This window comes from Podarcis tiliguerta, assembly GCF_965153285.1.
Source record: "Podarcis tiliguerta genome assembly, chromosome: 2".
Classification (NCBI taxonomy): domain Eukaryota; kingdom Metazoa; phylum Chordata; class Lepidosauria; order Squamata; family Lacertidae; genus Podarcis; species Podarcis tiliguerta.
Window position 1 is genome coordinate 120,861,987 of NC_139535.1, and position 23,882 is coordinate 120,885,868.

Here is a 23,882-nt window from a genome sequence, read left to right on the forward strand (position 1 = left end):
TTAATCGTCAATCCTGGAACAAAGCCTGCCAACATGGCGACTCTCTTTTTATAACTGCACCATTCCGAAAGCCTTTGATTCTTTTCCAGATCTCCATAAACCATGCCTTTGGTTAGTAATTCATTTCCACACAGTTTCTTAATCATCCCGCTTATAGTCAATTGGGCAACGGTAACTTCTTGGGGAGGGATTGTTAGGAAATCACATAGAGAGAGAAAAGAAAAGTCCCCCCCCCCTTTCTGTCCCGTTCCGACATACCGACCCTTTGATGTATCTTCTTCTTGATATATTTTCCTGTTGAATCCAGCCCGTCGCTCAGCTTCACAGAGGTCACTTCAATTAGCAGTCTAAACTCCCGTTCTTCACTCGAAACATGTGCATTTGCTGCTCTCTCTAATTGTTATTTTGAGCTCCTGCAACGGCGCTGGGAGAGCCATCCCACACGAGTGCTGTGCGCCTAGTGCCCTCACCCCCTTCTTCTTTCGAACTCGGGGGTGATTTATGGCAACTGCAGGTGAAGGCAGTGTTTTTCCCATTCCCTGGGGAAACAAGGGAGGCTACATACTCCCATATTAGCCTCTTAATTGCCTCGTGTGAGACGGAGAGATGGTATTGTCGGCCATCTTCCAATGCGCCCCTAGCGGTCCCCCGTACACCCTTGCCTTCCATGCTACATCATAGTTGTGGAGTCCCCTGCGGCACTCCAGAGGCTCCATGTCCAGTGAGACTGAACCAGCCACACTCTCCTAAATCTGCCTCCGTTCAGGGCTACTTTGAGGTCTGAAGGGACCATGGCAAGAACAGACCTCCTCCTCTGGTGGATCCCTCGTGATGATTTCACATTTCCTAGAAAGCCCGGCTGTGACACTGTACCAGATGCTCCAGGGCATTGTGGGAAAATGAACGTGGCAAATGCTTCCTCCTTCCAGCTGCTTGCTGCAGGGGCTCCAGTGCTGCTTGAGGGTGCTAGCTGCTGAGGCTGGCCCTTATTCCATGAATGTTAATTCCATGTTCATGGCAATCCAGTTCTCACATTTCCTTTGTGGTGCAACAGTTCCTGAGATGCTGATTTGTGTGGGGTCAGGATTGCATGGGGAGCCAGTTGTGTGTGGCAGCTCCCTGTGGGGAGGGGGAAGCAATTTTCACCATCATTTTCATGCAGTTGTGCTGATGAGGTCATCTAAAACACACAGACTCCTGCTCTTACTCCATGATGGCACTTACGAGAGCCAGAGAAAAGTGGCATATGTAGGCATTGGTGAGAAGGGCCTTTTACAGGCTTTGGGGATGTGGCTAATGAAGGTAAATGGGGTGCGGGATCTTGGTGTAAACTTGCATCCCTGTCGAGATCACATGCTTTCACTTGCACACCTATCAGTAATAGGCTGAGGTGGGGGAAGGGTACCATAACAGTCCTATATGTGGCTGGTGTTTCAATGGCTGCCGCCCAACAATATTGTTATGTCCTAAGCTTGGATCCTAGAAAAATAGGCAAGTAGGGTCCTAGAATGCAACAACTGATTGGCTTGCAGCAGCAGCCCAATCAGACCCCAGGAGGAAGCTAATCAGCCAATCAGACGGGACTCATTGTGTAAATAATGTATATAAAAGTCTGCGGTTTGGGGGGAAATTCAATCACTGTTTTACAAGCTGCAATAAAGAGCATGAAATCACTGCAGGACTCTGAGTATATTTCAAATATCAATATGAGAATTAGGCTGGAGAGGATTTAGAGGGGGGAAGGAGCTAAAGAGTGTCTATTCCCAGCCCTGAAGAGAACTCCTGAGTCCCTACCCTTGTTCAGATTAAGCCTCAATTCACCACAGACACTTTGACAACTTCCTCTTCAAAAATACAGTGGTACCTCGGGTTAAGAACTTAATTCGTTCTGGAGATCCGTTCTTAACCTGAAACTGTTCTTAACCCTGAAGCAACACTTTAGCTAATGGGGCTTCCCGCTGCCGCTGCGCGATTTCTGTTCTCATCCTGAAGCAAAGTTCTTAACTTGAGGTACTATTTTTGGGTTAGCGGAGTCTGTAACTTGAAGCGTCTGTAACCTGAAGCGTCTATAACCCAAGGTACCACTGTAAAAAAAACAACAACACACACACACACACCAGAGGACAGTGTGGGCTGGCCTCCACTGACTTCTTTGGTGGCAATCCTCCCAAGTGAACAAGGGAGCAGGTGATCCAGAGAGGGATTTTCTTAAAATATTGATGTTGAGCTCCTTTACATGGGTTTCCCACCCACTCCCAGTTTCTGCCTCACTTCTTAATTTCAACAAGGAGCAAGTTCCCCTCCACCAGTTCCACTAAAAATAAGGCTAAATATGCACTCCAGGTTTCTTAAACTGACCATATACCTAAAGGGATACATACAACAATGCATATGTATAACTATAAAAATGTGTACGTATTAACATACTCATAACTGCAGAAATGCAGTACAGAAATACAACTCTTTTATGCATATTATATGAGTTGCTGAAATTGTAAGGGTATTAGTGGGTTGGGAAAGGAGAACACTGATATTAACAAGGGAGGCCAGCATGGGGCTTGGGATCACCACTGTTGAGGGACGAGGGAGGTATGGCGGTGGGGGCAAATATTATAAGTGAAGGGGTTTAAGATACAGATATGCTTGAACCTCTTCCAATCTGCACCCCATCTCAAGGGACGAAGGTAGGCTGAGCAGGGATTTCCCACCTCCATCACTGGTGCTGTGCAATGCCAGGTCTATAGGCAATAAAACTGCCACCCTGCAAGACTTCTTAATCTCACAGGGGGCTGATCTGGCTTGTGTGATGGAGACCTGGGTGTGTGAAAGCGAAACAGTCGCCTTGTGCGAGATGGCATGCCCAGGTTTCTCCATCCTCCACCGACTGCGGACTGGAGGGAGGGGGGAGGAGTGGTGCTGTTAATCTGGGATTGCCCTTTCAGGGCTCTGCCAGCGCCATCGATCTTCGGCATTGAATGTGTTGGCCTGGTGTGGGGCACTGAGGAGAGCCTGGCTGTCTGGCTGCTGTACCGACCACCTAGTGCACTGGCAGCCACCCTGTCAGACCTACTGGAGGTAGTGGCAGGCTGGGCCCTGGAGTTCCCTAACCAATTAGTTTGGGGAGACTTCAACATCCACGCAGATGCTGCCCCTTCCTCACAGGCTCTGGACCTGGTGTCTTCCATGGCATCACTAGGGCTCTTCCAGTTTGTTTCAGGCCCCACACATCAAGCAGGCCACACACTGGATTTGATCTTTGGCGTAGGTATAGTTGTGAGCATGTCCTCCCCTGTGGAGGTGCCATGGTCTGATCACTACACTCTGAAAGCCAGGATTGACTCCCCACCCCCACCCCCGCTTGGGTGGCGAGCCTATTTGGGCCCGCCCATGGAGGCTGTTGGATCCTGATGGATTCTGTCAGGCCTTGCGGGACCCTGCACCCAGTGGCTCATTAGATGAGCTCATTGAGGGCTGGAATACCTGGCTCTTGGTGGCCATTAATGAGATCACACCCAGGCACCCCCTGCAACCCTGGTGGAATGCCTTGTCGCAAGAGACCAGGGCCCTGCGGGATCTGACATCTTTCCACAGGGCCTGCAAAACGGAGCTCTTCTGCTCTTCTGATGTAAGGAACTGATATTATGTCTGATTCTAGATTTGAGGCCCCCACCCTTCTCCTGGGAATGAATGAAAAGCCGCCAATTTCCCATCTGCATGTGCTGGCTTAAATATTTACACATCTATAACTTAGAATCATAGAATCATAGAGTTGGAAGAGACCACAAGGGCCATCGAGTCCAACCCCCTGCCAAGCAGGAAACACCATCAGAGCACTCCTGCCATATGGTTGTCAAGCCTCTGCTTAAAGACCTCCAAAGAAGGAGACTCCACCACACTCCTTGAACATGGCTATCATATCACCCCTTAACCTCCTCTTCTCCAGGCTAGACATGCCCAGCTCCCTTAGCCGTTTCTCATAAGGCATCGTTTCCAGGCCTTTGACCATTTTGGTTGCCCTCCTCTGGACACGTTCCAGTTTGTCAGTGTCCTTCTTGAACTGTGGTGCCCAGAACTGGACACAGTACTCCAGGTGAGGTCTGACCAGAGCAGAATACAGTGGCACTATTACTTCCCTTGATCTAGATGCTATACTCCTATTGAGGCAGCCCAGAATTGCATTGGCTTTTTTAGCTGCCGCGTCACACTGTTGGCTCATGTCAAGTTTGTGGTCAACCAAGACTCCTAGATCCTTTTCACATGTACTGCTCTCAAGCCAGGTGTCACCCATCTTGTATTTGTGCCTCTCATTTTTTTTGCCCAAGTGCAATACTTTACATTTCTCCCTGTTAAAATTCATCTTGTTTGCTTTGGCCCAGTTCTCTAATCTGTCAAGGTCGTTTTGAAGTGTGATCCTGTCCTCTGGGGTGTTAGCCACCCCTCCCAGTTTGGTGTCATCTGCAAATTTGATCAGGATGCCCTTGAGTCCATCATCCAAGTCGTTGATAAAGATGTTGAATAAGACCGGGCCCAAGACAGAACCCTGTGGCACCCCACTAGTCACTCTTCTCTAGGATGAAGAGGAACCATTGATGAGCACCCTTTGGGTTTGGTCAGTCAGCCAGTTACAAATCCACTGAGTGGTAGCATAGTCAAGACCGCATTTTACCAGCTTCTTTACAAGAATATCATGGGGCACCTTGTCAAATGCCTTGCTGAAATCAAGGTAGGCTACATCCACTGCGTTCCCTTCATCTACCAGGGTTGTAATTCTGTCAAAAAACGAGATCAGGTTAGTCTGACATGACTTATTTTTCAGAAATCCATGCTGACTATTGGTGATCACAGCATTCCTTTCTAGGTGCTCACAGACTGTTTGCTTAATGATCTGCTCCAGAATCTTCCCTGGTATTGATGTCAGACTGACTGGGCGGTAATTATTTGGGTCCTCTCTTTTCCCCTTTTTGAAAATAGGGACAACATTTGCCCTCCTCCAGTCTGCCGGGACTTCGCCTGTTCTCCAGGAATTCTCAAAGATGACTGCCAGTGGTTCTGAGATCACATCTGCCAGTTCCTTTAATACTCTTGGATGCAGTTCATCTGGCCCTGGAGACTTGAATACATCTAAACTAGCCAAGTATTCCTGTACTATCTCCTTAGTTATTCTGGGCTGTGTTTCCTCTGCTGAATCATTTGCTCCAAATTCTTCAGGTCAGGCATTTTTTACTTTATCGGAGAAAACTGAGGCAAAGAAGGCATTGAGGAGTTCAGCCCTTTCTGTGTCCCCTGTTTGCATTTCACCATCTTCTCCTCTGAGTGACCCCACTGTTTCTTTGTTCTTCCTTTTGCTACGAACATACCCATAAAAGCCCTTTTTGTTGCTTTTAACCTCTCTAGCAAGCCTGAGTTCATTCTGTGCTTTAGCTTTTCTGACTTTGTGTCTACACGTGCTGGCTATTTGTTTGAATTCCTCTTTGGTGGTTTCCCCCCTTTTCCATTTTTGTACACATCCTTTTTAAATCCTAACTCAGTTAAAAGTTCTTTAGATAGCCACCCTGGCTTCTTTAGGCACCTTCCATGTTTCCGTCTCCTTGGTATTGCCTGAAGTTGTGCTTTTACTATCTCCCTCTTAACAAACTCCCAGCCATCATGAACTCCCTTTCCTTTTAGTATTACTGTCCATGGGATCTCACCCAGCACTTCCCTAAGTTTTATGAAGTCGGTTTTCTTAAAGTCAAGAAATTGAGTCCTAGCTTGGCTGCTCCTTTCCGCTGTATAGTAAACTTCAGAAGAGCATGATCACTAATGATCCTTCCACTTCTACTCCACTAACCAGGTCATCAACATTGGTTAGGACCAGATCTAAAATGGCTGTTCCTCTTGTTGCTTCTCCCACTTTCTGGACAATGAAGTTGTCTGCAAGGCCAGTGAGGAATCTGTTTGACCTTATGCTCTTGGCTGAGTTTGACATCCATCAAATATCCGGGAAATTGAAGTCCCCCATTACTACTATCTCCCTTCCTTTTGCTTGCTTGGCCATGTGTTCCAGGAAGGCATCATTTATGTCCTCCGTTTGGCTTGGGGATCTATAGTAAACTCCTACAATGAGGTCACTGTTATTCTTCTCTCCCTTAATTTTGACCCAAATGCTCTCACTTTGGCTTTGAGGTTCTAAATCTTGGATCTCTTCACAGGTATACACATCCCTGACATATAACGCCACTCCTCCTCCTTTCTTGTCTGGTCTGTTTCTCCGAAATAGATTGTATCCCTCCATTATTACATTCCAATCGTGGGACTTATCCCACCAGGTTTCAGTGATGCCTATTATGTCATATTTAGTTTGCTGTACCAAGAGCTCAAGCTCATCTTGTTTATTTCCCATGCTTTGTGCATTAGTGTACAGACAGTGAAGTCCATTAATCATTCCCCCGTGTCTCTTATTTAAGGATTTTTTCCTCCCACCACTAGGTCTGCGTGTTGTTTGCTCCATTTGGTCTATGACATTTGGATGATCATCTTCATCAATTGATAGACTCCTACCTTCAGGAGCACTGTCTCCCTCTCCCACATTAGTCAGTTTAAAGCCCTCCTGATGAGGCTTCTTAGATTTTTGGCAAAAACATTCCTCCAAAAATTTCTTGTATGATTCATGCCCAGGAGAGTTGGATTTTAGGGCATTCCCAACACATGTGTAGGTATGTGCCTGTGGTGCTGCATACTCTAGCATATTGGTGAGGTTCCTGGGCATATTAGCTTTAGTTTCCATGGTGTTAGGTACCACTTGTAAGTGATTTTCAGAGTGAGTTCTTTTCTTTTCGCTGATATGGATTTAAAGGGAGGTTTAGACCACATTCTGGTCCATTGGGTGGGGTTAATCTCATAGCCTATGTCATCCTCCCATTGTTTTTTGATTACATCTAGGGGGTTTGTGGGATTTTGGAGTAGTATTTTGTATATTGTGGATACTATCCCTTTGCTGTGCCCCTTTGTTGTTAGGGGGAGGTTTTTGAAGGTTGTCAAGGGCCTAGTTGCTGCTGATTTTACTACTGGATTATTTAAAAGGGCATGTAATTGGTAATATAATGTTAGCCAGGGCACTTGGGTGTCCCCTAGTTTATTTTTTATTTCTTGTGTTGATATGGCAAGCCTTTGGTTTGCCAGGTTTTCATCTGGAGGTTTTATGTTGCAATAATGGAATAGTGGGTTTTGTGCCAGGGGGAATTAGTGGGGATGGGGTTGGGGACAGTTTACCTACTTCTTCTTTCTATGCTTTAAGCATGGTCTATGTGAACCTGTTTAGTGTTGTGAGAATTTTCCTTAGTTTATTTGGGAGGAATGGGTATGCTGTGGTGCGGGTATTTTCAACTGTGTCCCTCTCCAGGTGTAACCATTGTTTTATCTCATCTTCTAGTATATACAGGATTATGGCGTTCTTGGCTGGCGATGGAATATGCTTCTATGTTGGAGATTCCCCATCCTCCCTCAGAGGAGGGGACGTGCAGGTATTTGGGACTTATTCTTGGTTTTTTGTGTGGGAAGATAAGTGAGTGTAGTTTTCTTCTGCCACTTGTGAAGTTGGGCTGGGGGAATCCAGATTGGGAGGGTTTTGAATAGGTAGGTTAGTTTTGGGTGATCATTTTGATCATGGGTATTTGGTCTGAGAGAGTGAAGTTGCTGTTGTTCCATCTCTTCAGACCTTTGTTGATTTGTCACCACAAGGGGTTGTAGTTGTGGAGGTATGATTTGTTGAGGTTTCTGGCTATTTGTACCCCTAGGTATCTGAACTTCGTGTGGCAAAGTTTTATCTTGGTGATGTTGGTAAATTCTTTTTGGGTATGAGGGGGCGTGTTGAAGCACATAGCTTCAGATTTTGCAAAATTTACCCATATGCCCAACACCATTGCAAATGTGTTGAGTTCTCTGATTAGGGAGGTTGCTGTGTTTATGGTGTCTGGTGTTGTGACCATTAGGTCGTATGCAAAAAGCCCTAATTTATAGGTTCTGCCTTTTATTTCCACTCCCTTGATATCTGTGGCTGCTCAAATTCGGATTGCTAGAGGTTCCAGAGCCAGGATGAACAGGAAGGGAGACAGTGAATATCCTTGTTTTGTGCCTCTTTGGATTACTATGGTATTAAGAGTCCATACTGTTAGTCCTGCATTTTGATGAGGCTCAGGAATATATTTATTTTGCGAGTTTGTAAAAAGTTGGGACCAAATTTCATGTTAGTTAGTACTGTTAATAGGTATTTCCACTATAAGCAATCAAAAGCTTTGAGGATGTCTAGGGACATAATTGTCAGTGGGAGTTTAGTTGCCTTGCTGTGTTCAATCAGATTCAGTAGTTTTCTGATGGGGTCTGTTATATTGCGACCAGGGATGAAGCCAGTCTGGTCTGGGACTACTAACTTGTGTAGGAAAATTGTTAGGTGGTTGGCCAAGATTGATGTGAATATCTTGTAGTCTTGGTTTATTAATGAGATTGGGTGGTGTGATTCTACTTTGAGGCTGTCTTTCAGTAATATAAAAATAATAATAATAATTTATTTATTAATACCCCGCCCATCTGGCAGTGGATTTGGGATAGAGACTATCTTGAAGGAGGCCCAGGTTTTAGGAATGGGCCCCCTTTTATGATGTCATTGAATAGGCGGGTCATGTAGGGCATCAGGGGTTCTCTGAATTTCCTATAGAATTCTGATGTAAAACCATCTGGGCCTGGCGCTTTGTGTGGCTTCAGGTTTTTGAGGACCGTATCTATTTCCTCTGGGGTGATAGGACTGTCCATGAATTCCTGTTCCTCATTGTTTAAGGTAGGCATTGTCAGCCCTGCTAGGAATTTTCTGATTTCCTCTGCAGGCGGGTTATGGAAGGTATATAGGTTGGAGTAAAAGAAGGAGGAGGAGGAGGAGGAGGAAGGGGGAAGGGAGGGGAAATTAGAGTAAAATATAAAGAAGAAATAAAGGAGATAGAAAGAAAAAGGGAGGGAAAAGAGAGAGGAAAGAATAGTAATGATAAAAAATTGAAGTGGTGGTCCAAGTTATAGCATGAGGTAGGTGGCCACAAAAGGGGGGGGGGTTTACCATTGAAAATGGGTGGGTCTGTGATTTGTATTATTGTTATTATTATTATTTGTTGGGGGGAAGGAGAGGACAGAAAGGAGAGAGGAGGGAAGGGGATGGAGGGGGTAGGAGATTTAAGAGTTAAGAAAGAAGGAAATTGAAAGCAAAAAACAAAGAGCAAAAAACAAAGAAAAAGAAAAAGAAAAGAAAAATCTGAAGATGTTGAGATGGTATGCTTAACAGTAGTGTGTGTGTGTGTGTGTGTGTGTGTGTGTGTATCAAATGAGAAAAGTAAAAAAAAAAGTAGAAAACCCTTTTGGGAGGGAAAAAATAAAATTGTGGGGGGGCATTCTCTTTAAAGAGAAAAAGGAAAAAATGTGGGATGGGGGAAGGAGAGAAGAAGAAAGGGGGAAAGGGGGAGGAAGGGGGAAATAACAATAGCAATAACAGCAATATGGAGAAAAAGTTTTGTTTTAAAAGAGGATGGTGATAGTACAGTGGTACCTCGGGTTACATACGCTTCAGGTTTCATACGCTTCAGGTTACAAACTCCGCTAACCCAGAAATAGTGCTTTAGGTTAAGAACTTTGCTTCAGGATGAGAACAGAAATTGTGCAGCAGCGGCGCGGCAGCAGCGGGAGGCCCCATTAGCTAAAGTGGTGCTTCAGGTTAAGAACAGTTTCAGGTTAAAAACGGACCTCCGGAATGAATTAAGTACTTAACCAGAGGTACCACTGTAATGGAATTGGCGGGGGGGGGAGGACTCCTCTCCAAACAAACAGGGGATTTTTATGTTATTCTTTTTTTCTATTTAATTTTTAAAAATGAGAGATAAAAATAAGAAAAGTAAAAATTAAAGAAAAAAAAAAGAACAGCAAGCCTGGGACAAAGCGGCAATCCTAGGGAGTAGCCTGTGTTGGTTCAGGGCGTTCTTCTGGGTGCCACCATTTTAATTCTTAAGAAGTAATTTTTTCGGGTGGGAGGGAAAGAAAAAACATATTATTAAGAAATATTTTTTAAATTAAGGAGAGGGAATTAAGATTTGATAGATAGATAGATAAATAAATAAATAAATAAATAAAAAAAAGATGGTTGTGGTGGCAGTGCCCCCCCTCAAAAAAGGAAACGAAAAAAGAGAGAGGAGGTTTTGAATAATAATGAAAAATATTCTTCCCGTGGGGGAGGGGCCGTGCTGCGCTCTCTTTTCTTCCAGGGTGTCCTTCGTCACGCGGCCTCCCTCTGGGCCCCGGTCTGCTCCTGGAGTGCTAGCCACTGGGGAGGTAGACTCGGGTTGGGCCTGGGCTTGGCTGCACGATTCTTCATGGCCTCCCTGGCCCTCCTGGTGCTCTTTTCTACCTTTGGCACTGGCGGCAGTGGCGGCAGCAGTAAGCTTGGGAGGTTGGGGCTTCTTCTTTTTTCTTGTCCCCCCCCCCATGTTGGCTCCGGAGGCCTCCACGCCCCAGAGCTCTGCTGGGCCGTTGGCCAGGTGTTCTTGGTTCCGGCTTGGCCCAAGTCGCTGGGGGGGTTCTTAGCGGCTCCCCTGGCTGACACACTGGGCGCCCCTGGTTCCTCTCTGGTGGCAGCATTGGTGGCGGCAGTCCTGGTGGCCTGGGAGCCAGCCAGGCAGCGCAGTTGATGCTGGCTGCCTTCAGGGGCTCCATACCGCCATAGTGCTCGCCACTTTGCCTTGCTGGAAGTTAGGTACAGAGTTTTTGTCTTCCATTTGAATTAACACATTTACGGTAATTAAGAAAAACTCCTGCAAAAGGAGTTCTATATCCCAAATATTTCCTGTGTGTGATGTTTATCTTATCCATGTTGTTTCTTCATTCTTCCTGTTCTCTATCTGTCCTGCACAGCGTCGCTACTTCTGTTCTTCCACTCTTCCCCCCCCCTTTGTTCCCAGAAAATGAGGCAGACACACGCCATCTTTTTTTTGTTATTGTTTGAGTCTAGATAGAGAATGAGCTGGTGTCCTGCCAACGCTTTAACAAGACTCCGGTTTCTCCTTCTCGGTCAACTCTCTCAATAACGATCTGGCGTCCCGCCAAAGCCTTGGCAGATCTTCAAAGTCCAAGTCCTCCCATAGCAGTACAGTGAAAGTTTGATGCTTTAAATCCATTTCCATTTTTTCAGTTATATTTTTCATTGTAATCCATAAATATAATCCGTTCTCTTTTATCTCTTTTTGCCTTTTATCAGTTTATTAGCATTCAAGGGATGGGTGGGTTGCCAAATCATTTATGTAGCAAACATGATATATATAAAGAAAGGGTAAAGGCTCCCCCCACATACCGTATTTTGCATCGAGGGAAGTCTTTTCAATTCAAGTCGTAACGGCTTTGTAGCTGTTCCAATTTAGCAGTTTGTGATTTTGTCCCATCTATTCCAGCATGTGTCTGTATATTAGTCCTAATTTCACTCCAATAAAGTGCCTCTGACCAATTGCATCACAGATTACTCGGTTTTGCTCCCCCCCAACAAAGAAACACCCCCCCCCCAAAATAAATCCTGGCTATGTCCATGGTCCCAAGTAACTTAAGACTTTAAAGATATGCACCAGCACATTGAATCTCACAGAGGGGCATTAAGCTGCTTTCACTTTTCACGCCACATTTGTGTGTGTGTGTGGACCACCATCAGCAAAGGGAGATTGTCTCCTCTGCACAATATTCTCTGCACTTGGAACTTTACAATGGATTGCCTCCCCCACTGCAGAAGCAGAATTCCACTCAGGCAACAGGACTTTCTGTTCTGCCCGTGCTTCCTCAAAATCTACCCTGGAGGATCTCTTAGGGTTGCCATATGTCAGGAATTTCCCAGACATACCCAGGATTTGGTTGTTGGGAACAGCATCCAGGTGGAAATTGCTGCTATGTCCAGGAAAATCTGGACGCATGGCAACCCATATCGGAAGTGGCAATTTTGCCTAAAAATGAATTAGCCTAAACTAAGATTTTGAGGGTGCATGGGCGGGGCCTGGAGGTGAGTTGAGTGGGAATCTGCTGCATGAGTGGAGGAACAGCGTTGGCTACAACTCACTCTCTTTGTGAATTTGTGGTTTCCAGATGTCTGCTGGCCAAGATAACATGAATGCAGTGGGACAATTGTTGGGGAAGGAACCAGGACGAAGGGGTCCTTAATCATTTCCACACCCAGAGATTATGGGAGATATTTCCAAGAGAGAATAGTTGGGGAGGAGAAACTAATCTCACAGCCTAATCCTCGGAAATACGCCGCATTGTGGTCAGTGGGTCTTACATTCCTCCTGGGCCGTGTTCAGAAAGTGGTGGTGGGGGATGAGTGTTCAGACCCCTGGGCCCTCACTTGTGGGGTGCCTCAGGGTTCCGTCCTCTCCCCCATGCTTTTTAACATCTATATGAAGCCGCTGGGAGAGATCATCAGGGGGTTTGGACTGGGTGTCCATCAATATGCAGATGATACCCAGCTCTACCTCTCTTTCAAATCAGAACCAGTGAAGGCGGTGAAGGTCCTGTGTGAGTGCCTGGAGGCGGTTGGAGGATGGATGGCGGCTAATGGATTGAAGTTGAATCCTGACAAGACAGAAGTACTGTTTTTGGGGGACAGGAGGCGGGCTGGTGTGGAGGACTCCCTGGTCCTGAATAGGGTAACTGTGCCCCTGAAGGACCAGGTGCGCAGCCTTGGAGTCATTTTGGACTCACAGCTGTCCATGGAGGCACAGGTCAATTCTGTATCCAGGGCAGCTGTCTACCAACTCCACCTGGTACGCAGGCTGAGACCCTACCTGCCCGCGGACTGTCTCGCCAGAGTGGTGCATGCTCTGGTTATCTCCCGCTTGGACTACTGCAATGCGCTCTACGTGGGGCTACCTTTGAAGGTGACTCAGAAACTACAACTAATCCAGAATGCGGCAGCTAGACTGGTGACTGGGGGCGGCCGACGAGACCACATAACACCGGTCTTGAAAGACCTACACTGGCTCCCAGTACGTTTCCGAGCACAATTCAAAGTGTTGGTGTTGACCTTTAAAGCCCTAAACGGCCTCGGCCCAGTATACCTGAAGGAGCGTCTCCACCCCCATCGTTCTGCCCGGACACTGAGGTCCAGCTCCGAGGGCCTCCTGGCGGTTCCCTCATTGCGAGAAGCAAAGCTACAGGGAACCAGGCAGAGGGCCTTCTCGGTAGTGGCGCCCGCCCTGTGGAACGCCCTCCCAGCAGATGTCAAAGCGATAAATAACTACCTGACATTCAGAAGACATCTTAAGGCAGCCCTGTTCAGGGAAGTTTTTAATCTGTGATATTTTACTGTATTTTTTGTTTCTATGGAAGCCGCCCAGAGTGGCTGGGGAAACCCAGCCAGATGGGCGGGGTACAAATAATAAATTATTATTATTATTATTATTATTATTATTACATTCAGCTAGATGTGCATTGGATTACAGCCACAGAGATAATCCAACCAGGACACTGTAAAATGGCAAACCAAAGGCAGCTCAACGCAAAATAGGAGCTGCCCACATATAGGAATGCAAATCATGGGATCTCCACAGCCATTTCCTCCTGGCCCCACATCTTCCTAGCAATATATGGGGATCTTGGTCAGTGGTGCCACAGTCTTATGCAAAGTCAGAATGCAGCCCCATGTGCATTACACAAGGTTTGCAGCTACTATGTGTACAAAGTAGGAATGAGTCAGGTCAAAGGTCAGATATTGCTTAAGTTTGTGGTCAGGAGGACAGAATCTGAGCCTGCTATTTAGTCTTTAAACTAGAAATGCCAGCAACAACAAAAAACCTGGCTGTTTGGACTTCTGGACACATTAAGCAGAGGTTCTGCTATTGAACTATGATCTTCCTTTGCATATAAATATGATAAGTGTGGATGTAATCCAGCCTCCACACTTTAAAGCTGTGCTCAATTTGGCTCTGGATGTTCAGCCCAACTTAACAGGATGCTGGTTGAAGAGGATGCAAATTTGGTTAGTCTGAAAACAGGGTTCGCTGTTGCTGAGCGCCATCTGGTGACTTTTTTCCACAGGCTGCACAATGGGGCAAACACCAGCCGCCTTGGTCCTCAACAAAGGAGGCATTTGAGAATGCACTTCTCTGTCAAAGCAGAAATACATAAATTGTTGGAAATTTATGTCACGGAAATAGCCATGTCTATTTAGGGTATCAATGTACTATACCAAGCACCTACCGACTCACCCATGCCTGCCATTTGCATTGGGGCAGCAGCAGGTGAGCTCCTGTTCACTCTCATGCACTCTGGATCAGAACTGCAGCAGGAGCAAAGGGCTGAAGCTCACACCAGGGTCCTGATTTGGATTGGGGTGGGAGGTGGGAATCATGCTTGCAATGTACTTTTAAAAAGTCATTCACACAATTGCTGATTGTGTGAATGGTGTCCTGTTTAGCCTGGCCCTCGTGCCGGTTGCTGCTGGTGTTCAGCTGCAGCTTAGTATAATGATGTTTGTTGCAAAGATTGCATTGTGACTAAAGCAGTTCCTGGCTGACTGTGGAGCTTCTGATGAGGCATAGAGGCAGCAACCTATGATAGCAGGCAGTGCTGTAGTTACAGGAGTGAGGACTAGCCGGAAGCTTTCAGAGGGGCACCACTGAGGTTCCATGGCTGTGTGTGTGCCCATGCACGCACGCAAATGTGCACGGGTGTGTGTACCAAACTGGGCCTATGTTCCAAGTGAAATAAAGCCTAGTTTCACCCCTGTATATTTAGACAAGGCTTTTCTGTCTTATGACCATTTCCTGAGTGTTAATGATCTGAGGTTGCAATCACTTACTTAATTGCTTCTTACCTGGGAGAAAGTTCCATTACAGGACTTACTTCTGAGTAGACCTGCATAGGACTGCACTGTTAAAGTCTAGCGCTCAGGGAACATGCTGTTTTGGATTTCTCCCAGCACAAAGATTATGACTCTGTGAAGAGTTGTGGGGGGGGGGGGAGCAGCAAACTTGTGCCACAAGAACCGCTTGTCTCTTGTACTGATTTGGGAATAATTCAACATGCCTTGAACAGTTCTGGCTGGGGTTCCTACCTGAATAAAATATGGGAGGGCGGGGCAGTAAGCCCTGGCCCACATAATTGATCACAAGATGTGGTGCACAAACACCATTTGAATGGCAATGCCCTTTGGGGGGAGGACTAGCTCCCTCAAATATTTCATTGGGGTACTGAAGGGACCTTGGCCTCTGGGAGTTGGCTAAATATACCTTCAGTAAGTGGTTGCCTTCATTAGAGTCCCACCATAAGCTCAACAATCAATCTGTAAACACTTTTGTAGTGATCTTTGCCAATACTGCCTTAATATATTTTGTTGCCTAAGGGGAAAGATTCAAATGACACCCTTGACCCATTAATTAACATGGGGCACAATCCCAAAGAAGGTTACTTTTCAACAAACTTAATTTAAATCAATGGGGTGTCAGTGGCCGCAAGAGAGTAAAAATGACCAAAAGTTGGCAGTGCTAATTCCTGGAATTCCTAGGCCAGGATTCAGGCATTAGAAGATGGGAGTTATACAGCAGTTGGCCGCAACCCAATGCTCAGTTAAGTGCATTTAAGCCTATAGATTTTCATTCAATTAACTGCACTTAAGTTTGCATTAAAAGGGACACGGGTGGCGCTGTGGGTAAAACCTCAGTGCCTAGGGCTTGCCGATCGCATGGTCGGCGGTTCGAATGCCCGCGGAGGGGTGAGCTCCCGTCTTTCGGTCCCAGCTCCTGCCCACCTAGCAGTTCGAAAGCACCCTTAAGTGCAAGTAGATAAATAGGTACCGCTTTATAGTGGGAAGGTAAACGGCGTTTCCATATGCTGGGCTGGTGCTGGCTTGCCAGAGCAGCTTCGTCACGCTGGCCACGTGATCCGGAAGTGTCTTCGGACAGCGCTGGCCCCTGGCCTCTTAAGTGAGATGGGCGCACAACCCTAGAGTTGGACACGACTGGCCCGTACGGGTAGGGGTACCTTTACCTTTTAAGTTTGCATTGGCTTGCAGTGTAATAAAATTTTTAGCTGTTTTAACTAGACTTCATTCAAGAGAATATTTTGAGAGTATGTTCTAACAACTGGTTACCACCCTTCAGAAATAGGGCAGGACAGCCACTTTAATTAATCATTATTATACATTAATACAGATGATTCAGAAGTCTCACATCTTTTCTGCATTCTGATAAATGTTCAGGGGTGTGAATAATTCTTGTGCTTGACTTTAAAAACAAACAAATTAGTATTAACTAGAGCAGGGGTCTGCAACCTTTAAGACAAAAAGAGCCACTTGGACCCGTTTCCGAAGGAAAAAAAAACTGGGAGCCGCAAAACTCGTCATTATAAAAATAACTTTTTGTCACTTTTTTATTATTTCTTTGACCCCTCAGAATTACTCCTCCTCATAGAAATAAATGTTAAATTAACAAGTTACCTTTTGTGTGTGTGTGTGTGTTCTTCACTCCCCTTCAAAATAGTGACCAGCGTACACGCCCCCTTTCAGTGCAGTGACCAGCGTACATGCCCCTTACAATGTAGCGGGCGGGCAGGTGATGTCGCAAGCACCGCCCCCATGTGACGTCACAGCCAGTGCAGCGCCCGCCACAGTGGTGAGTGTCGGGGCGCACAATGCGCCTCCTCCCCTCGCTAGTATCTGCCCCGGAGCCGCAGCAAAGGTTTAAAAGAGCCACATGCGGCTCCGGAGCCGCGGGTTGCTGACCCCTGAACTAGAGTCAGCATGCTGGCCATGGGTATAGTGTTTAGCTTGATTGTGAGGACCAAATATTGAAATCTTGTACTGCATCAGCCACTACTGGTTAAAATGCATTTTCTAAAAGTTTAAATTTATAAAAGATATGAGAGAAAGTACTCATTGAAGATATATTTCCTTATGTGTATTACCCTAGAGTGGAAGGTTAATAGGTGACTGACTAGTCAATGTAAATACAAAAAAATGCATTTTGAGTGGGACTGCTTCATAGTTCAGTTTCTGGACTCAAATTTTGCACACTGTTTCCACTATCACTTCTCAGGCACTGTCCCCAGACTCAGCCCTGGCACACCTGTCCCTGGAGCCTGGTGCCAACTCACCAATCCATCACACACAAATCTCTTGAGTTTATGCTTATTGCCTCAGTCAGAATGTCAGTGGCTTCCCATTGGAAATCGGACTCACCTCCTTCCTAAGAGTAGCTAGTGAATGGGACATTGCGCTGTCAGAACGCCTGACACACAAGCAGAGTCCTAAGTGGTTCATCAAAAATAGACCACTTTTATCCAACTTAGTTTTTCTCCTATGTTAATTGATCGACACAACCCACTAAACCCCCTGCTCCACAGATTACTATGTGGAGAGGCTTTATTGAGAACTAATTTGATTCACCTTTTTCTTCTTATATGTGATAATTGTATGTGGCATTGCATTTTCAGTTGTCTCCTGGTTTCCCCCTCCCCTCTGTATTTTCATTTCATTTTTCTATTTTTATTTTGTACATTCATTATTTTTACTGCATTTTGTATGTGCTTGTCGGTAACCATTCTATATGAAAAAATGACCATAATAATAATTAACAGATTGCCTCTACTAAACGTAACAGTTTTTAAAATAAAATACCATATATTCCTCAAAAATTGTATTTTGAGATGAATGTTTGAGAACAAAGTCTGAATTCATTGCAGAAATGGAACAGAACCAGAAGTAAAAAAATAATGCAGAAAACGGCAGAGAAGGGAGGCAGATTCACCCCTCCCAAGCTTAGCTAACTCCCCAGGGTTGTTGTGAGCCCATGATGCCCTTCCAAGTTACTTGGAGGAAGTATGAGATGACTCACAAATAAATAAAATGCTTCCAATACTTGCCATCTTGCTGGAAAAGTTCCCGGAAATGTTGGAACTGTTTGTCCATTTCTCTGAGATGCGTAGTGATCTGAAGCAGCTGGTTGGGGCAGAGAGCCACACATCCCATGCCTTCCCCAGAGGTGGATGTCTGCACAGAAGCCCAAACAGCACTCAGGAAACCTGAATCACTGGCTAAGAGCCCATTGCCCAGTGGTGACTGGCTGCCATTGCAAGGGCAGGTGGAATCATTGTGGTCCCTGGCCTTATTCATGTTCATCCCTCGGAGCTTGGACACAGATGACAAGCACCACAAGCACAACTGCCTTCGGTGCTAGAGATTCCCTGTCACGTGCCTCCTTTGAACACCCTTGAACAGCCCACAGGCTTCAGCATTTGTTGTAAGACCCCCAACTATTTCCTAGGCATCCGTGGTCCTCATCCGTGAATTGTCCTCAGATTCTGAAGGCACACGGCTGCTCTTTTCCAAGGGCTCAGTGGTTCTCCCAGGGAGTCAGAGTTCTTCAAGTGGGGCTGTTGCGAAGATGTCACGACTGGGAGGGGAGTTCCAGAGGCATTGATTGGGAACAGTTAAGGCACAGGTGCCTTAGAATAGTCATAGAATCATGCCTTGGCATAGTCTTCAAATGAAAGGTCCAGTCTGACAGTTCTGTGGAACACACACTCAGCACCTTCATTTCCCAGGCCCTTCATTTCCCAGAGACAGATATTCATTCCCCTCTTGAAAATGGCAGGAGCGAAATGGTTTTCCTTTCTTTCTTCTTGGAGAGCTCTGTCAGATTCTCGAGCTAAGGTGTGCCCTAGATTGAGGAATGAGGTCAGGAGAAAGGAGTCTCATTCGCTGTTGGCCTCATCACACAAGAGCATGTACTAAAGTCATTGCCTGAAAGCTGTACCCCAGGAGAGTCTTAGGCGTCCAGCGGAAGTCTGCGTTTCCTTTTGTTTAAACCAGGTCCAAGGACGCCAGACTCAGAAGTGTTGGTACATGTCACATGTCTGTGAGGAATCATGGATGAGCCATTTGGCTTACAGGGTGTCAGACAGGGCAGATTTTCCACATTCCATTTGCAGGAGTGATGACATTGGAGGCTTCCTGGAGTGTCTCTGCCCAACACGGGAGGAAGCAATCCTCCCACCTTTCTCTCTTTTATTAACCATTTCCTACCTGAAGGCCTTGTATATGTTTTCTAGTGAGTCGGATTCAAAGCCCCAAGTGGTGGAACACGAGCCTTCTCAACGAACGGAGGATAATGGCATAGGGTTGCCTATTTCCACCCACCAGCCTTAAAGGCCTTATTCCTGCACCTTTAAAAGCAGTCTAGCAAGTAGAAATTTAATGTGGCAGAGAAAAAAGTGAAGTGCCTAAGACAAGATGGAAGTTGTGAATTAGGTAATCCCCTAGTTGAAATCAGCAATCTACTCTCTTTCAGCTTCAGGCCCTGTATCTCCAATATGGGGATAATAGTACTGGCTTGCCTTACAAGGTTGTAATAATTTTTGTGGATATATTTAAAGCACTTGGAACATTCTCAGGTACTAAGAAAATATTATGAATACCAGTGTTTAAAGCTACACTAATAATACAAATGCTACTTTTTAGTATCTATAATCTTTGAGAATTCTTGGAGAACAGGTGAGGTTACCTGTGGACTGGAGTTGGGCAAATCTTGTCCCCTTTAAAAAGGTGGAAAAAGAAGACTCAAGTAACTACTGACTTACCAGTCTGTAATCAATACCGGGAAAGGTCCTAAAACAGATAATTCAACAGTCGGTCTGTGAGCACTTAGAAAAGGATGCCGTGATTACTAAAACCCAGCATGGTCTTAGTGTATCTTAATAATAATAATAATAAATTTGTATTTATACCCTGCCCTCCCCAGCCAAGACCGGGCTCAGGGCGGCTAACAACCAACAATAAAAACAAGTTGATTAAAATACAAGTTAAAAGATTAAGATACAACATTAAAACATTAGGGTGCAATCTCTTCATAGGAGGAGAAAGGAAAAAGGAAGAGGGGAGGGAATCAAACTGATTCTAAGCCAAAGGCCATGTGGAACAACTCTGTCTTACAGGCCCTGCGGAAAGAAATCAGATCCCGCAGGACCCTGGTCTCAAGAGACAGAGCATTCCACCAGGCTGGAGCCAGTGCTGAGAAGGCCCTGGCTCTGGTTGAGGCTAATCTAACTTCCTTAGAGCCCGGGACTTCTAGGGTGTTGCTATATATGGACCTTAAGGTCCTCCATGGGGCATACCAGGAGAGGCAGTCCCGTAGGTATGAGGGTCCTAGGCCGTGAAGGGCTTTAAAGGTCAAAACCAGCACCTTAAATCTAACCCTGTACCCCACCAGGAGCCAATGCAGCTGGAAAAGCACTGGGTGAATATGCTCCCATGGCAGAGACCCTGTGCGGAGCCTCGCTGCAGCATTCTGCACCCGCTGGAGTTTCTGGGACAGCTTCAAGGGCAGCCCCGCATAGAGCGAATTACAGTAGTCAAGCCTGGAGGTGACCATCGCATGGATCACTGTGGCCAGGTCAGGGTGGGAAAGGTAAGGGACCAACTGCTTGATATGGCGAAGGTGGAAAAATGTCGACTTGGCTGTTGTTGTAACCTGCGCCTCCATGGAAAGGGAGACATCAAGGATTACACCCAAACTCTTAACAGAAGGCAATGGCACTAATTGGGCCCCTGCAAGAGAAGGGAGTTGGTCCCTCATCCCCATACCATCCCGACCCAGCCAGAGGACCTCTGTCTTCAAAGGATTTAGTTTCAATCGACTCCCACGAAACCATCCAGCCACAGCTTCCAAACATCTGGTCAGTATGTCAGGGATCAAGTCGGTATGGCCATCCATCAGCAGATAGAGCTGAGTGTCATCAGCATATTGGTGACAACCCAGTCCAAAGCTTTGGATAATCTGGGCAAGGGGGCGCATAAAGATGTTAAAAAGCATCGGGGAGAGGATTGTGCCCTGCAGCACTCCACACACCAAGGGGTGGCGTGATGACATCTCCCTCCCTAGTGCCACCCTCTGTCCCCGATCAGAGATAAAAGAGCACAGCCATTTACGGGCTATGCCCTGTATCCCCCCATCGGCGAGGCGGTGGTCCAAAAGATCATGATCGACCCCACAGAGGAACTTACAGTCTTCAAATAAAAACATCTTGAAGGTCCCAGGCCACAGAGAGGTTAGGCTGGCCTCAACTAGAGCCAGGGCTTTTTCGGCCGTGGCTCCGATCTGGTGGAACACTCTGTCACAAGAGACCAGGGCCCTGCAGGACTTGACATCTTTCCGCAGGGCCTGCAAGACAGAGCTGTTCCACCAGGCCTTTGGTCAGGGTGCAGCCTGACTCCCTCCTTTGGCAATCTTTACAAAACTTTAGTTTATGGTTGCCATCAATTTTGATTTTAATTAATTTTTATAATGTTTTTATAATGTTGCACTATTTTAGTGTTGTTAGCCGCCCTGAGCCCAGCTTCGGCTGGGGAGGGTGGGATATAAATAAAATTTATTATTATTATTATTATTATTATTATTATTATTATTATTATTATTTATTATTATTATTATTATTATTATTATTATTATATCGAAGGCTGCTGACAAATCTAAGAGAATCAGCAGTCCCGACCCGCCTCAATCCAGTTGTCTGCGGCGATCATCTGTTAGGGCAACCAGAGCCGCCTCGGTCCCAAAACCAGGATGGAATCCGGACTGAAATGGATCTAAAGCCGATGTTTCCTCCAGAAACCTACCAAGCTGTTCAGCAACTGCTCTCTCAATTACCTTACCCAGATATGGGAGATTTGAAACTGGGCGGTAATTGGATAGATCTAAAGGATCTAGTGAAGTTTTATTTAAGAGCGGACACACCATTGCTTCCTTCAGCTCCCCTGGGAATATCCCCGTGCCAAGGGACAAATTGATAATTTCAACCAGGGGGGTCCACATAATATCTGGGCATGCCCTAATCAGCTAAGACGGGCACGGATCAAGGAGGCAGGTGGTGGGCCTACCAGCTTGGAGGAGTCTATCAGGGAGTATCAGATCGAAATGGTCTAACACTGGACCCAAAGACAGTCAAGCAGCCTCCAGTTATGTCACTGTATCTAAATTGGCAGGGAGGTCACAGAGGAGCAGCAAAAAAGCTCGCAAATGCCTCACAGCTGTGGGTCGAATGCATTTACCGACAGCTGTTCTCCAAGGTTCAAGACACTCCCAGCCCTGCCTGGAGATGCCAGGGATTGAACCTGATCTGCATGCAAAGCACAGTTACATAATTTTGTCACAACAGACAGTGAGATGATTATCATAGTATTTGGTGGAAGATGAACTGCAGTGGAATGGATCCGGTACTGCATGTCACAAACACAGGGCGAAATAGAAAATGATGCCTTCTTACATCCCTTCTTAAAGTGTTCCTTTAAAGAAGATTAGTGTGTACACCATTCTTAGTTTATACTCTTCTTAGTATGCCCTCACTCCTTAGTCATCTTCTTTCTCTACCAACCAACAGTTGCAAACAACTTAGTGTCCCCTGTACCTGGTTCAGGAAAGCAAGAGAGAAATGGTCATAATAAATTAATAAAAACACATTCTTGTAATGAGGATCTGCGCATGTCTGTGTGTGGTGCAACACAGAGCACCATGACAAATCACATGTCTTCTTCCATGAGCTATCAGAGGAAAGCCAGAGCAGAGTCATAGGTTGGCAGACGCCATGCATCTCAAGCAATACTTTTCCCAACGTGGAACCCCCCAGAAGACTTTCTGGTCTACAACTGCCATCAGCCCAAACCCGCAGGGCCAATGGTCAGGGATGATGGGAAGTGTGGTCCGGTTACAACTAGACCAAATAAGGCATGATGTTTGCCACATATTTCATCCTTGCACAGCTGCTTTGGTTTTAACAGCCAGCATACGGAAAGGGGCCAAGTCAGATTAGAACCCTGGCAGGGGGTGAGCAGGACTTTAGAACTTTGCTTCTGCTCTGATCCTGGTTGGAATAGGAATACTCCCCACACTCCACCTGATATTTACTGAGGAATTAAAGCTCAGAAGCAAAACTAAACCACTGATCTTTCTCTTTTCATAAGCAGTATATGTTTGAAAATGTTCCCTTCTCCTTTTTATGCCTTCTTTGGTGATGCCGTATTTTGTTTGTGCACTTATCTATCATTTTTTATTTTTAAAGTTTATATAAAGTTTATATACCACCCACTCAGCTTCAAAGTCATTTAGGAGAATCGTAATTTCAAACAGCACCACAATAAGACAAAAGCTACAAAATCAGCAGTCGACCAATGACACAGTAGAAAATAAAACCTGACAAAGCAATGCCTGTTGAAAGCCATGGTATGTTTTTTACAGATTGATAAGAAGAACCTGAAGTTTCTAGTATGAATGTGTTCCACAAGGAAAATGCTACCACACAGAAGGCCTTGCACCAAGTGAATGTTAATTTGGGTTTACAGTAGTTATTGTCTGAGCCTAAAGCAAGTTGTAACAGAATATTCCAGTGATGGAACAGGGAGAGCCATATGAAAGCAGACACTACTGTATATAGTAAGCAAAAAAAAAGCACATCTGCATACATTTTTTAAAATTTATGCATTGATAACTTCTGTATTGGACTACTGTAATGTGTTCTGTGTAGCGCTGCCTTTGAATCATTGAAGTTTTATTATAATTAAGTGGTATATAAATGTTAGGAAATAGGGACGCGGGTGGTGCTGTGGGTAAAACCTCAGCGCCTAGGACTTGCCGATCGCATGGTCGGTGGTTCAAAACCCCGCGGCCGGGTGAGCTCTCGTCGTTCGGTCCCAGCTCCTGCCCACCTAGCAGTTCGAAAGCACCCTTAAGTGCAAGTAGTTAAATAGGTACCGCTTTATAGCGGGAAGGTAAACGGCGTTCCATGTGCTGCTCTGGTGCCGGTTCGCCAGAGCAGCTTCGTCACGCTGGCCACGTGACATGGAAGTGTCTGCG

General features: G+C 45.8%; 1 protein-coding gene across 1 annotated transcript in view; it reads right to left on the reverse strand.

Annotated features, from left to right (window-relative positions):
• Window positions 1-19,721, reverse strand: part of GMIP (GEM interacting protein) — an 83,667-nt gene extending 63,946 nt beyond the window's left edge. The window contains exon 1 of the mRNA XM_083428216.1: window positions 17,902-19,721. Coding sequence (XP_083284342.1) covers window positions 17,902-18,157 — 256 coding nt within the window. The 5' untranslated portion in view covers window positions 18,158-19,721. The remainder of the gene's footprint in view (window positions 1-17,901) is intronic.
• Between the last annotated feature and the right edge of the window lie 4,161 nt (window positions 19,722-23,882).